The sequence below is a fragment of the Amblyraja radiata genome, chromosome 29, assembly GCF_010909765.2.
Source record: "Amblyraja radiata isolate CabotCenter1 chromosome 29, sAmbRad1.1.pri, whole genome shotgun sequence".
Classification (NCBI taxonomy): domain Eukaryota; kingdom Metazoa; phylum Chordata; class Chondrichthyes; order Rajiformes; family Rajidae; genus Amblyraja; species Amblyraja radiata.
In genome coordinates this window covers 24418974-24435139 of record NC_045984.1, presented here as the reverse complement: position 1 = coordinate 24435139, position 16166 = coordinate 24418974, and the positions used below count along the sequence as shown (strand labels likewise).

Sequence of the window (16166 nt, the reverse complement as noted above, 5' to 3'; positions counted from 1 at the left end):
AGTTAATAACTTATTCAATATTAAGATGGAGGTGTGTGCGAGAGTATGGGGGCGGTGAGGAGGGGGGGAGGAAAGTGGCGAAAATTGAGAAAGTTAATGCGTCAAAACTTATATGTGCATTTACATAAGCCACGTTAAATGATCCATTCAATATTAAAAAATAATGACATGTTAAGAAGTATTACAAATTCAGTTAATTATATTCCAAGGTCAATTGATATGCAAGGTATGATTTAATAAGAACCTGAAGGGCAAATTTTTCACTCAAGAGATTTGTGCGTATACGGAACGAGCTGCCGACGAGGTAGATTTGCAGGTACTACGACAGCATTTAAAAAATAATGTGGTAAAGGTTTAAAGGGATGTGGGCCAAACATGGACAAAAGGGACTAGCTTAGATAGGGCATCTTGGCTGGCATGGATGAATGGGCTGAAGGGCCAGCTTCCATGCTGAATGGCTTTCTGTTTGTACTATTATGCAAATGGAGAAGGATTTTGTTAAATTATATAAAGTGATGCAGGTTCAACACATGTTTAAAATATTTATGTATTTCATTAAAAGCAGCTCATGTGCTTTGCAATTTCCTATTTAACAAAGATTTGACAGTGGATGCACACCCTGGGGGCTTCAAGCCAAAGACATAATAGAGAAAGGGAATAAGAGGAAACAAAAATAGAAAGTCAGCTCATGTGACTCATTTGATGCAATAACAGGCAGCCATCTCAAGATGTAAACCTGGTCACTAAAAGCTCTGAGAGAAGCTATAAAAGGAGCAAGGAAGGAAAACAAGAGAAAGAGAACCAAAGAGACAAAAGGTATCTGAGAGAAATAGATGTGAAATTATATCTTTTATAGAGCATTTAAATTTGATGATCAAAAATTACACATGTCTTTTTTTTTAAATAAAGGAAATCATCTGTTGTAAAAATACTGCCTGGATTTAGTCAAGTCCATAAAAATTGTCATCAAATATTAAAATAAAATCTTATTCAGGTTAATTATACAAATGTGCGGCTTCAGTACTCAAGAATGACCTAACTTATACAAGACCAAAAAGAGCATAAATAATTTGCATAAGCATTCATAAACATCAATTGCAAAAAAATAAAGATTGTTTCAAAATCAGTCTCACAAAAAATTATTAACGTATACTTACTTATCTAGATCAATATCCAATGCTTTGTATGGATCGTTGGGATCTTTGCCATCATCATCATCACTTGGCAAGGCATTCTAAACAAAACCCAACAAGCATTTGAAAATTATATTTTGGTAAAGTTTTGTTTGAAAACCAACGAAACAGTATCTTAAACTTTCCTTTGTCATTCAATGCCCCTGCCTAATCCATCAATTTCACGTTAATGTGAACGTTACAGTGGGGGAAACCAAATGCAAGGAGCAAGTGAGCACAGCAGAATGAAGGCAAGTGAGAATGCAAATAAAAGTAAGAACAAGTGGAGAGAGTGAGTATCATATGGAGCCTGCATTACTGAACAGAGCACAGAACTGTGTATAGCTCATAACCGTGTACACGAGGGAATGCAAGGACAGAAAGATTCATGCACAAGTTGGGGGGATGGGAGAGAGAATATCTGCCTTTGAATAGGGCTGCTTCACGTCCTGAAAAATTGGTCCTAATATTTTCACAAAAACATTTTGACGTGAATTGATATGATTAGGCAAATAGGGCTGCTACTATGCACGCTGATTCCCCAAAAGTAAAAGTGTAATGCCTGACTAATTTATCTATTTCTTAGATGTTATCTGACTGAGGCTACAATACCTGGACTTCTTTTAAAAAGTGAGACAGGATCTTAAAAGATAGTGCGCAGAAAAGATAGTTTGGATTAAATCTCAATTAAATACATGATGCACCACAGCAGTAGCACATTAAAATTACATTTAGTTCAGCAATCCACAATGAATCTGGGATTCCTTCGCCAGTCGATGTACCAATGCGGTAAAATTATAATTACTGGGTACACCAAAAAGATAGATGAATAATACTTTTAAAAAATAATAAGTGCAACTTATATTTAACATTTTATTGAGAAATTTTAGGAACATTTCAGAAAAATACATTATATTTTTGTGCAGAGTTAATTTGTCAAATATGTTCAGGAAAGTTTCCTCAGGCAATACGGAAGGACCTTACAAGGGAGAGGGCAAAGCTTAACCTACACTTAGGAAATTGAGAAAGGCAAGTGACGGAAGTGTCAGTGACAATCCTTCTGGGACCAGCGACCAGAATTCTTTTAGCTTTAAAATAATTGTGGGCGAGGAGAGGCCCCCAAGTTAAAGTTCTGAATTGGGGCAAGGCCAACTTTGATGGTATTACACAGGAATCTGGGCTAGAGTTGTTTGGAGTAGGATGTTTGCAGGTAAAGAGAAGTCTGGAAAATGGGATGCTTTTAAAAGAGTGATTGTGAGAATTCAAGGTATACATCTTCCTGTTAGAACGAAGGGCATGGCAGCTGGGAAAAAGGAACTCTGGATGATGAGACAAATTGAGGCTCTGGTCAGATAGATCAAGTATATACCCGGAGGAGTTTAGGGGACTGAGAAGCGTACTTAAGAGGGCAAAAAGAGGGCAGGAAATCACTCTGGCAGATAAAATGAAAGAGAATCCAGAGATTTTATAAGCACATTAAGGGGAAGAGGGTAACTAGAGAGGAAATAGGGCTCCTCAGAAAGTAAAGCGGTCATCTACATATGGAGCCGCAGGAGATGGGCAATGGCCTCAACGAGTTTTTTTCTCTGTTTTTACCAAGGACAGAAACATGAAAATCAGGGAACTTGGGACAGTTAATGGAGATGTATTAAGGACAGTCCGTATTAAGGTTGAGGAGGTACATGATGTCCTAGGGCTTCTGAAGGTAGATGAATCTCCTGGGCCTGTTCTGATATATTCAAGGTGACTGTGGGAAGCGAGAGACGAAATTACAGGAGCCCTAGTTGAGAGATATGAATCATCATTAGACACTGATGATGTGCCAGATGACTTCTAATTAAGAAGGGCTGCAAGGAAAACCCAGAGAACTATAGACCAGTGAGCCCAACATCTGCGGCAGGTAGGTTACTGGAGCGGATGCTGAAGGATAAGATATATATGCATTTAGATTATCAGAGGCCGATTAGGGATAGCATGGTTTTGTACATGGGAGATCATATCTTGCAAATTTGTTTGAGCTTTTTGAAATGGTAATGTTTGACGAGGGCAAGGCCGTATACGTTGTCTACATGGTCATCAGCATAGCCTTTTTTAGGCTCCTCCAGAAGGTTAGAACGCATGTGATCCAGGGGGAGCTAGCAGATTGGATAAAGAATTGGCTTCATGGAAGGAAGCAGAGGGTGGCGATTAAAGAGTGCTTTTGGGACAGGAGGCCTGTGATGAGTGGTGTGGCTCAGGGATTGGTGCTAGAACTAGACTATTGCTGTTTATGGTTTATAGAAACATAGAAAATAGGTGCAGGAGTAAGCCATTCGGCCTTTCGAGCCTGCACCACCATTCAATATGATCATGGCTGATCATCCAACTCAGTATCCCATCCCTGCCTTCTCTCCATACCCCCTGATCCCTTTAGCCACAAGGGCCACATCTAACTTCCTCTTAAATATAGCCAATGAACTGGCCTCAACTACCTTCTGTGGCAGAGAATTCCACAGATTCACCACTGTGTAAAAAATGATTTTCTTATCTCGGTCCTAAAAGATTTCCCTCTTATCCTTAAACTGTGACCCCTAGGTCTGGACTTCCCCAACATCGGGAATAATCTTCCTGCATCTAGACTGTCCAACCACTTAAGAATTTTGTAAGTTTCTATAAGACCGTTATATCAACGATTTGGATGAGATTGTATAAGGCATGATTAGTACGTCAGCAGATGACACTACACTGGGCGGTATCATAGAGAGTGAAGATGGTTATTAAAAAAAATAAGGTTGGAGGGTCTGTTTCTGTGCTTTATCCAATGCAATTCATGCAATTGGCTTCATGCAATTCAACCACTTAAATTGATCTGACAGCAAACGGTGCTACAGAAGTTTTAAGTCTAACCTCAGGCATTTCTTCAGTAATAATGTCCACTTGATGAACTGGAGCAATGTCTTCATCACTTTCTGTATGAAGTGAATCATGGCGACGTTTGCCTTTCTTGTCTCTCTTTTGTTTCTTCTTCTTTTTCTCTCTGTCCTGTCTCTGTTGTTGCCTGCGTTCTTCTTCCAGCTTAAGATACTGATCTGACAAAGGCATTCCTGTGCACATCAATACAACATAGATCACTGCATCTAAACAATATACAAATAACTGTCTATAAAGAATTTAAGGTAAGTTAGATCACAACCTCTCAAATCAAGACATTTTCAACTCTAATTGGAACACGTGCTGGAGTAACTCGGGGGTGGGGGGTCAGGCACCATTTTTGGACATGGATAGGTAACATTTCAGGTTGTGACCCTTCTTCAGATTCTTACTATTATCTCCTATCCTCCAGAAATCTGCAAAATGTCCTCCAGAAATCTGCAAAAGATGACAGCATCTGCAGATCCTTGTGCCTTCAACTCTAATGTGTCTGCTTCAACATTTGCAGACGTCACTGTCATCGGATATCGAATCTTTCCTATCAAATAATTTAGATGGTTGGCTATATTAATTACACATGTAAAATTACACATCCCATTCTGGCTGACAATTGGTCAGCTCTGCCTCGAGGAATCGGTGGTGCTCTTGATCTCATTTATTTTATTTGTCAGCAGGTTCTCACACGTTAAATATAGTTTGCCAAATATAATGCTACTTCACAAAGAAGTGGGGTTCTTGCTAAACAAATAAATTTAGTCCATGCAATGCTTAGCTATAAAATAATAGTTAATAAAATGAACTCCACTAGATTTCTTCTGTACAGGAAACCACCAATTATCTACAACTACCTTACATTCAGTACATGGAACACAATTACCTGGTACTCTCAATGGCACCGTAAGATCAATCTGGACCACAGGTATGTGGTCCACCCCACTAGCATCCTGGTAATTCTGAAATTAAACAGATCAATTGATCATGATTCTCACCTTCACAGTTATGCAAGTTCATGCATTCTAAAATGTTGCCATCAATGGAAAAGCTTCACATGCTTATCAAATGTGAAGAACAAAAGTATTTCAATTAAAGCTCACTTGACTTTATCTTTAATGAAATTAAAATTTCCAAAAGCTAGAAGAGGCAACTCAGTGAGAGTCTAGGCGGAAATGGCCGGCAGGCGTGTGTATCCCACATTCTATCCAAAGTCCAACTCTGTTTGTAGCCATCATCCATGTTTTCAACTAAATTAATGAACACAAATCAGGATGGAAATCCAGGATTATTTCCATTCTTCCAAGAAATCCAAGCCAACTGCAACCCTTCAAACTCTGCTCTCGACCGATGACGTAAAACAATACAAATAAATCAACCCTTGAGCCTCCAAGTATACGACGACTTGGAATGATAGTCTTTAGCCCTTCCCACCTATGAAAACACCTGTATGGGACGTTACCACAAGACGACATTTATCATCAGAGGATCCCCATTTTAAGGCCCACTTCTCAGGAGGTACAGAAACCCAAGGTCACACACCACCAGGTTCAGGAACAACTATTTCTTGCAATTATCAGGTTCTTGAATCAACCTGTAAAACTCTAATCCTGCTGTAGGAATGTAACACTATGAACCACCTCATGCGCTAACAGTCTTGGTTTCTAATTTGTGTTTTACACTATCTTGTTTTTTCCCCCTCAACAGTCTTGGTTTCTTGTCTTGCAGAATCTATGAGCAATGTATGCATAATTTATGTTTTTATGTGCCTGTGTCTATGTCCTTAAAATGCTGCTGCTAGCAGCATTTTCATTGTACCTGTACCTCACTGTACTTGAATCAAGTCAGAGGAATGACTCTCATGTTATCTATTTGTTCCATTTGCTTTACTTTAATGACAAATCACAAACAGTATATTCAGTCTGAATTCAAGGCCAGTTGGAAGTGAAGAGAGTAAATATACAATTCAGATTGAAGGTTAAATTTCAGGCCCAGCTAGATTTATGGAAGCCCTGAATTGAAAATAAAACATCCACATTCCATCCAAGAAAATTGAAGCTGCATCAAAATCACAATACTGAAGAGAAAATACAGCAAGAATAAAATTGTGTGTGCTCAACTCACCTTCTGGGGAGATGGGGAACTTTTGATGTAAAATGGATTGTTTGCCTGCTCTTGTTTTCGTACTTCTCGCCTCTAGGATGAGGAAAAAAAAACTCTCATATTAAAAGCAATATATTGTTTATTATTTGAAGCCTTCCCATTGTACGAAAAGTCCCCAAACTACCAAAATGTACAGATTCTGGGTCAAAAAACGGGAATTTGTGCAAATATTTATTTGTGATTGCGATGTTAACTTTTCTATCAATGTGAATTTTCCAAATCCAATTCAGAGAAATGCAACACTCTCTCAATGTAACTTCAGAAATCTGTTAACAACCCAGGGTCATTTAGATGTTGAAGTTAGAAATTACCCTCGCAAGCTCATCTTCATCCATTTCTGGCTGTCTATGCCTGATACTTCTTTGTTCCTCCTCATGGAAGATTGTTTTCTTAGTGTTTTCATCGTCTGAAGAGCTTTCTGAAGGTGCATCATTAATCCAGGCATCAAGATCCAACCTGGAAAGGGAGAAAAGTTAAATAAAGGTATTTTTCCATCTCAAACCTATATATTGCTGCCTGTCCTGCTGAGTTACTCCTGCATTTTGTGTCTACCTTATTTGTCTTGCCATCTCTGACACACATGCAAACTTAATTACCTTTTCAAAGTGGTCTTCTAATTTGGTAGACAACTGCAACTGCATGCATATTGACGCACCAGGTTTGGCGGAGGAGGAGCATCTAATTTTGACCAAGGTAACCTGTATTTTCTCTAGAACTAGTGGCTGTTTAATCATTGTTCTCTCAGATACAGGGAACTCAGTTAGTCAAGAATAAAGGGCCTGTCCCACTTGGGCGACCTAATACGCGAGTTCTGGCGAGTTTGCCCTCGTCTCATACTTGCAGCATGGTCGACACGAGGTCGTAGGAGGTCATCGTAACTCTCCTTCATGCTCGAGAGTGGTCTCCGCGTACTCGAGGCCTCAGCTAGGTCGCGGCGTTTTTTTCAATAAGTTAAAAAATGCCCGCGCTTAAAAAAAGGTCGCCACGGAAAAAATGAATACTTTTTTTTTAACTCATAAATTTAGTCGTAGTAGGTCGGCATGTTAGTTGTAGGTAATCAACGGTAGTTGAAGGTAGTCGTAGATAGTCTTCATCATAGTCGAAGGGAGGTTGAAGGAGATCGCCTTCACTCTCCACTATTCGGTGTCCAATTTTCCCGAAGTTAGTCGTAGCTAGTCGAAGCTGGTCTTCAACATAGTCGAAGGAGGTCTTCAACATGTCATTTTTTTTTCAACACTTCTAAACTCATCAATTAGGTTTCCCAAGTGGGGCAGCCCCTTAATACTAAAAGACCCAATCCAAAATCTTTTTCAGCATTCTCCGACTAGTATGTTCTATAGGATATCTATAGTAAATTAATTACTACTAATCCTATTAGGGATTCTGCACTTTTGACCCAGAATGGTTATTCTGTTTAATTTCAAAGTCTGAGTTGGGATTTTAAGGGGAAACTCTGATAAATCTTTCATTATTTCTGTTGATTGTGCGAAGTAGATTATAACAAAGGGGAAAGCTAAAATTAATATTTTTAGGCATTTACCGAGACATTTATTGTCCAAATTAACGATGGAGGCAGACAATTTATCGATGAACATACACCTTTAAAACTAGTGCAGGCATTTACCAAATTATAGAGTAAATATGCTTAAATTGACATACACCTTTAAATCAGTTTATTTGGCTGTTCTGTTGTATTAAAAATTGTAAAATCCAATTACAACTCAATTTTACAAGTATCACCTGGGGGTAGATTAATAAATTCCAATAAGTTATAGAGCAAGTTTTCTCATTAAAGATAGAGATCCTAACATTTATCAATGTTTACCAATATGAACAAAAAATTCATTATCTTCAATGTTCCTTTGGCAGCACTATAGAAACTGCTATTCTTATTGGTTTGGAAAAGGATGGATTTTTATCGCTTTGGCATAAAAGTAGCTGTGTTGATATTAATAATCAAGATTAATATATACAGAGCAATAAATCTGCTGTTCAGAAAATGTTAGAGAATCCAATTTGATTGTCAGCCCTATTTGGCCAAACCACAGGGAATCAGGTAGATCAGTGAACAGCTATTAAGAACAAATGGTGAAAATAGAAGTCTTACCCATCTGGCAGTGGGACTTTCTTCTGTGCTTTAGGAGCAACAGGATTTAGTTCTCCAGTAAATAAGGCCATGACTTCTTCTGCCACGGGGATATCCTTAGCTTGAAGTTTATGTATGTATTTAATCAGTTGAAGAATACACGAAGCCTGAACAAAAGACATCAATGCGTAACATTAAAAATACACCGTTGTTGCTGCTCACGTCGTAGCCCCTGGCCGACAGTATTCTGGCGGCCGCTTCCGACCAGGCGCACTTGGTCACCATGGGCCACCCTCCCATATCACCAGCAGCCGATTCTTCCTGTTGGCCATCATTTTGTCCACTCCACCGCGGCCTCTTCCTCCTCCTCCTCGAAAGTCCCCGACGGTCTCCAACCGTCATTTTATCCACTCCGCTGCTCCCCGCTCCATCACCGCCTCTTCCAGAGTCGCTGACATATTCCAAGGTGGAAGAGATACAGCGTGGAAACCAGCCCTGCGGCCCACCAAGTCCACGCCAACAAGCGATCCCTCATACACTAGCGTTATCCTCCACACTACGGACAATTTACAGAAGCCAATTAACCTACAAACCTGCACATCTTTGGAATATGGGAGGAAACCGGAACAACTGGGGAGACCCCATTTGGTCACAGGGAGAATGTATACACTCTGTATGGACAGCACCCCTAGTCATGATCGAACCTAGGTCTCTGGCGCTGTAAGGCAACTCTACCGCCACTCTTTGCACTCTTTGTTTCTACCTAGATTTAAGATGATTCAAACTTGTATAAAATCTGATATACTGACTGACTAAGGGTTTAAGGAACATAACCCTTGCGCAAGTCGGGAAGTTTCTGTACTTGTATGTAGCCTGATTGTACTTGTGTATAGTATCATCTAATAAGCTCCTCACGGTACCTCGGTAAAGTGACAATAATAAACCTAGGCCTACGAGACAGGGCAGTTAAGCAAAACTTCAGTGTTTGTCGATGGGAAAAATGGTCAATAGAAAATACACACTTATTTGGTGGCTTACTATTTTGGTGATGAGAGAAGAGCTAAACATCTATCAATTAAAGTAATTCATAGTAGTTTTATAACAACAAATGAAGAATATGACAAAGAAAATATAATAATGGACATAGCAGGAGAATTACAATGTGCACAGTGAAACTTTGAAAGGAAATGCTGCTCACGTACCCGCTCCTGCACTTCAAGATCTGCATTCTGAACAAACTGGGGTAGCTTGTCAATTAAAATTTGTGTTATTTCCACAGCAGCCTTCTTGTCACCTGCTTGCTCGTGTTGTTGTAATATTGATGCGTATAGTTTTGCAGCATTCTGCACGTAAACTGCCTGTATGTGCCCTGGTAGTGTTGTGACTTTGGACTTCAGCATAGCTTCCAGTGTTTGATTAGGCTCTTGAAGATGTCTGGTAAATGCACAAGTTGAAATATTAAGTGCAATTTCTTGCAAGTGGTTTTCAACTAGTTGACACAATAAAGGTTAAACGGAGTTCTCTTTTGACTGATTGAAAGATCACTTTTGTTAAACAGGTACGAGTTATGAAACAAACGACATAAATGTAGCGACGCCTCTTAACACACCCAGTCATGGTACAAAGTCTTGGTCAAAAGTGTGATTACCCCTTTGTCTCCACAAATGCTGCGTGGCCCACTGAGATCCTCCAGCAACTTGTTTTTTCCCCCTACAGATAACCAAGATGTGGCCCCAAGTCAATGGCCTTATGAAACAATGGATTAATTAATTGATTGATTGATTGAAAGATACAAAATGGAAACAGGTCCTTCGGCCCACCAAATCCATACTGACGATCGATCACCCACTCACACTGAGTCTTTGTTATCCCATTTTGTGCCATCCTGCTAAGGTAATTTTTATCTAATAAAGTTTCACAAGAATCTAGCATTAAAAACCATGCACATTTACTCAAATAGGCCTGTGCAGTTCTCGGGGTTTTGGTTTACAAATTTTACATCTTCAGCACAAATACATGCATTCACATTGTGACACCATTTCCTTATTTTAGGCAGTACTTACTCTGAAAATTCACCACAAATCCACGCTGCAGCATACAGAACTTCACAAATTCCATTCCTTTGCATATTGCCAGCAAGTAGATGGGCATTATCTAACAACATAGCCATCTGTGACACCGCAAAGGCTCGAATGGCTTTCACCCGGATAGCTACATCAAGCATTTGTGCTGCAATTAGGTGACCATGTCGTGTGCCTTCCAGTCGAGTCAGTTCCACCAGAATGCTAATGTACCTATGATTTAAAAAAGGGACGCTCATGTATATTAAAAATGTTTTGGAGTAAAAACATGATTCATTCATAAACCATTAGCAAGTATCAGCATTCATTTTTATTTATTTTTGAATAGGTTTCTAGATGGAGGTAAACAAACCAACATGTGTTTTATAGAGGCCGAGAACTCACCATTCAAAATTGGTGATGTATTGATAGTTGGATTGACTACAAATGTCAATGATTTTTGTCAGGAGTTCATCTCTATACGTTGTGCCCTCTGCTTTATCGACGTGAATCATTAATTTCTTCACAATTTCCATCAGATTCTTCTTTGAAACCTACAATATGTTTTCAAAAAATGTTTAGGTGCTGTCGAACTATAAGCTTAATTAGAAGTATCCAAAATTTGAACATAATTGATGTTCTTCAGCATTTATCATCCAATACAACAAAGTACAATCTTTACAAACGATAAATTGCATTACATTTATTTGTACTTCAAAAACGAAATGGTCTTATTTCCTTCCGCTTACACTTAGAAACATAGAAACATAGAAATTAGGTGCAGGAGTAGGCCATTCGGCCCTTCGAGCCTGCACCGCCATTCAATATGATCATGGCTGATCATCCAACTCAGTATCCCGTACCTGCCTTCTCTCCATACCCTCTGATCCCCTTAGCCACAAGGGCCACATCTAACTCCCTCTTAAATATAGCCAATGAACTGGCCTCGACTACCCTCTGTGGCAGGGAGTTCCAGAGATTCACCACTCTCTGTGTGAAAAAAGTTCTTCTCATCTCGGTTTTAAAGGATTTCCCCCTTATCCTTAAGCTGTGACCTCTTGTCCTGGACTTCCCCAACATTGGGAGCAATCTTCCTGCATCTAGCCTGTCCAACCCCTTAAGAATTTTGTAAGTTTCTATAAGATCCCCTCTCAATCTCCTAAATTCTAGAGAGTATAAACCAAGTCTATCCAGTCTTTCTTCATAAGACAGTCCTGACATCCCAGGAATCAGTCTGGTGAACCTTCTCTGCACTCCCTCTATGGCAATAATGTCCTTCCTCAGATTTGGAGACCAAAACTGTACGCAATACTCCAGGTGTGGTCTCACCAAGACCCTGTACAACTGCAGTAGAACCTCCCTGCTCCTATACTCAAATCCTTTTGCTATGAAAGCTAACATACCATTCGCTTTCTTCACTGCCTGCTGCACCTGCATGACCACTTTCAATGACTGGTGTACCATGACACCCAGGTCTCGCTGCATCTCCCCTTTTCCTAGTCGGCCACCATTTAGATAATAGTCTGCTTTCCTGTTTTTGCCACCAAAATGGATAACCTCACATTTATCCACATTATACTGCATCTGCCAAACATTTGCCCACTCACCCAGCCTATCCAAGTCACCTTGCAGTCTCCTAGCATCCTCCTCACAGCTAACACTGCCCCCCATCACAGCTAACACTGCCCCCCATTGTTAGCAATAAAGCTACCCACTCCAAACCAGCGGTCCAAGCAGCAATATGGAATTCAAGATTGATAAGTGAAAAATTAGAAAATTGGACACGTATTCCAAGTGAACCAACAGCTTAACTTTTCTGCAATTATGTGCAATGCAACTGATTTTTAGTGGGTTAAAGGATACAGATGGTGGTCTTGAAACTAAGAAATTCTATTTGTAAAGTTGATTAAGGACTTAAGTGAAGAGTCCACAGAAAACTATCTTATTAAAATTAACCTTTCAGTTTACATCATTCAGATCAAGTATTCGAATGCCAGCCAAACGAAAAGAATGCATTCTGAACACTTGTATGGTTTATAAGTAAAGTTAAGAAATAAACTGGTGATTTCAAAAGGAGCACCTACATAATTGTAAGAGTAGATGCATGCTAATTAAATTATTTTACTATGCCAAGAAAGAGTTAGAATACATAAGAGATAATAAGAAATTATAATTTAGGTCTGAAGGTTGGTTGACTTCCAATAAACTTAATGCCCAGGAGAGTTAATAACAATATAGATTGCAAGTCATTTTAAACATACAATATCATTTTAAAGAATTTATATCTCATTCAAATGCACAAAATGTACTGCATGTACAATAACAGGCCTTATATTATCCTATCAAGCTGTGTTCAACAACTTATGTTTACAAAAACTAGAGCAGTTTTTCACAATAAGTCCAGGCTGTCCATAATCAGTTGTGCTTAAGCAGGAAAACATATTATAAAGCTGAAGTGCACTTACAAGCTCAAGATCTTTGGCAATGTATCATTTAGGATCCAAATAAAGTCAGTGCAACACATTCCTATTGCATGTTGTCACAAAAATACTGTTTGTTCCCATTATCTCAACAATGCTTTTCTCTTGAATAATACCAAATTATTTTGAGATATAGTTCTACACATGCTACGATTCTTCTGAAATATTGTGACATTTACCATCCATAAGAACGGGTAGCCAACATAGAGAGACAACAAGATTATAATACTCTCAGATTTTCAGTTTAGTTATCGTAAAATGTTTTCAATCCACTGAGTTACTACTTAAAACGCCCAATACATTAGCAAAGATGGTTGGTTAACAGTGTATTGTAATTTTCACATGTTTCATCAAAAGAGCGGAGAAAGAAGAAGTAAATTACCATTCCATATAGAAGATCTAGAGCTCGGAGTCGTATAGATTCATCCTTGTCATCCAGACACTGTAAAATTAGATCCTTGTGGGATTGTACAGATTTGGGATGAGTCTTCAAAATTTTCGACATGGCCAGCAAACCCAGATACTTCACTGTGAAACAGTTTAGAATCTTTGGCAATTTGTCATCATTATAATATATAAACAACAAAAATTAAAATCAATGATCTACAAAAAGTAACTTTTTTATAAAGTAAAAACCGACAGTTGCAAAAGCTCAGGGTCCTTGAGGCTCTGTTTCTGTTAAGCTCTATTAATTAATATTAAGCTCTATTAAATAAACTCCGCATTAATATTCTGGTTAAGGAACCAAAATTCAGAACCAAGTTTCAAAATGAAAAATCACCTGTACTGAATTAAATTTCATTAAAAAATTCATCCCCGATTCAATAGTTAAGAATAGTCTACAAGCATACATCTGATCTCCTGGGCAAGAGTCACAATGTGACTACGACAAAATATTGTTGCCCAACAATGTCCTAGCCTAGTGAGGTCCAAACGCAGAACAGTGTATAGTTCCAGAAACCTGTTCAACACCTTTTCACTTTGAACCCCGATCCTCTAATCCCATCCCTTGATATCCCCACTTCGTAAATCCTTTCCCCGATATTCCTACTTGCTGAATCCTTCCTTCTATGAACCTTGTCTATCCCCCAAGACTAATTTTGGCCTCAGCTGTTAAATAGTGGTGGAAGGTCATTTTGTCTTTGCTGACAAAATGGCTTCATATGAGGGACAATTTTAAATACCAACAATTTTGCCTGTAAAGAATGTTATACTTCCAGAAAATTAACAAGTTATTATTATTTTTTTTAAAAGGCATCGGAAATACACATTCCAAGCTTAAGTCATCGGTAAAAATGATGTGCTTCATATGAGGGAAAAACATCATGTGGAAACACATCTCCACCCACAACATGAGATTCAATGGGAAAAGGGGGTCCACATTACAGAAAATTGGGATACGGACAGTTTTCTCAGAATGCAGACCCTCTGAAAGGTAGTGGACGCTTCTATTGGAACTCTAACAATTTGACATGCAAATAGGCAAGAGAGAGAAAAAAAAAAAAAAAAAGTGGACATGGTGCATTTCGATTTTCATTAAGTTTTCAAGGATGCCTCCCATGCAGAAGGTTGGCCGACAAAGAGACCAGAGAATTGGAGAACATGGATGGGTTGAGAACTGGTTGACGGAAATATACTGTAGCAAAACATGAAAACAAAATGCTCTTCTCTCAATTGGGCAAGCTGTGAACAGTGGGAGTACTAAGGACTAGCAGTATACTTTCACTTCTAAACTAATGAAATAAGTACAAAACTACCTACTTACAGTTTTGGTCAGAATCTTCAATAAGTATTCGCAACTTCTGCACACAAAGCTGAACAGAAGAAAAGAATGTCATATGTTGTAATATTAAGAAAACCCTGAATAATCTATAACTGTTAAGCAGAAAGATGAGCAAAAATCAAATCTACACCAAACATAACTTGCCACACATGATTATGATCAGGATTCCAACAAACACATCATAATGAAATGGCATTAAAAATGTGTCCTTAAGAATTTGCAAAAGGACTTCAATATTTAAATGTTGTTGACAGATTTTCAATATTAAATCACTGTTAGGGCAGGAACCAAAAACATATTCCATGACTAAAACCCAAACACATAAAACAAATTAAATAAACCGTCAACGGGAGTCCAGAAAAAAGAATGGAAAATTATGCAGAATTATTAGCTGATGAAAAATATGCACATATTGTATTCTGACAGAGGATGATACTGCTGAGAAAAACAGTTACCTGAATGCTGGCGCTATGATTCGGCATTCCAGAAGAGAGGGAGATGAGAACTGTACAAGGAATAAAATATTAGCCTCAATCTGGTAAATATTTTCTTGCAGAAGAATCTAATAAGAATATTTAAGAATTTACATTTGAAAGGCAATTGAGAATACACCATTTGACTGAATACCATCTCAATTCTATAGTGTAGCAGCTTAAATTATGAAATCCTAAATGCCAATAGCAATAACATCACTTTGCACCATAAAAATGCAGTTGTGCCTGGGCTAACTTAATTATCAAGTGTTCACTAACTCTCATTCTGCCATCTTCTTTCCTTATTCATAGCATGTGAGCTCCAGTTACAGGCGATGTTTAATAGCAACATGTAACCTTACTTTATCAATTTTCCCCTTAATCACTTGTTTCGGTGTACAGTCCCAATTTCTCCAGTCTATTTCTGAATATTTTGGTGTCATAATCTCAGTTTACTTTGAATACCATTCCTAAAGTACCAAAAAGAGCACTCATTATGAATGTTGCCGTACCAATTATCTCTATTTGTCACAACTACTTTAGTTTTGAGTTAATTTATAAAATGTTCTGTATGTGGATCATAAGGATTAGATGAAAATGAAAAAACACAGATGTTGAAAATCTGAAAGAACTATACTGGTAATAGAAAATAGCAGTATGCGTTTTCTGTTTAATTGGTAAACTGAAAATGCTCGTAAAACTTAGCAAGTTAGGCTGCATCTTCAGAAACAGTGAACATTTCAGGAAAAGCTACGACAAGTTCAAATGGAAAAACAGGCTTTAAGTAGTCAAACACTTCCTGAAACAATAATCAAGATGAGAATATATTTTGCACTCTGTATGTTTCCCTTTGTTCTACCAATTGTACTTGCATTGGTCTCGATTGTATTTGTGTAGTATTATCTGATTTGACTGGATAGCACACAAAAACAAAGCTTGTCACTGTACCTCCATACACGTGGCCAAAGCTATGTGAAACTGTGGCTGATCGCACAAAGATAACTAAATTATTAGATAACGTCTTATAACCAACAGTGCCCAACCTCGA

At 38.4% G+C, this 16166-nt stretch overlaps 1 protein-coding gene across 6 annotated transcripts in view; it reads right to left on the bottom strand.

Annotated features, from left to right (window-relative positions):
* Positions 1-16166, bottom strand: part of ap3d1 (adaptor related protein complex 3 subunit delta 1) — a 76181-nt gene that overhangs the window by 23345 nt on the left and 36670 nt on the right. For 4 of the 6 annotated variants that reach the window (XM_033046919.1, XM_033046921.1, XM_033046924.1 and 1 more), the window contains 12 exons: positions 15101-15150; positions 14628-14676; positions 13245-13390; positions 10788-10936; positions 10386-10616; positions 9525-9756; positions 8344-8489; positions 6548-6692; positions 6198-6269; positions 4960-5035; positions 4059-4255; positions 1158-1234 (listed from right to left, as the gene is read on the bottom strand). In XM_033046919.1, coding sequence (XP_032902810.1) covers positions 1158-1234; positions 4059-4255; positions 4960-5035; positions 6198-6269; positions 6548-6692; positions 8344-8489; positions 9525-9756; positions 10386-10616; positions 10788-10936; positions 13245-13390; positions 14628-14676; positions 15101-15150 — 1570 coding nt within the window. The remainder of the gene's footprint in view (positions 1-1157; positions 1235-4058; positions 4256-4959; positions 5036-6197; positions 6270-6547; positions 6693-8343; positions 8490-9524; positions 9757-10385; positions 10617-10787; positions 10937-13244; positions 13391-14627; positions 14677-15100; positions 15151-16166) is intronic. The other 2 variants (XM_033046920.1, XM_033046923.1) reach the window with 1 other exon arrangement.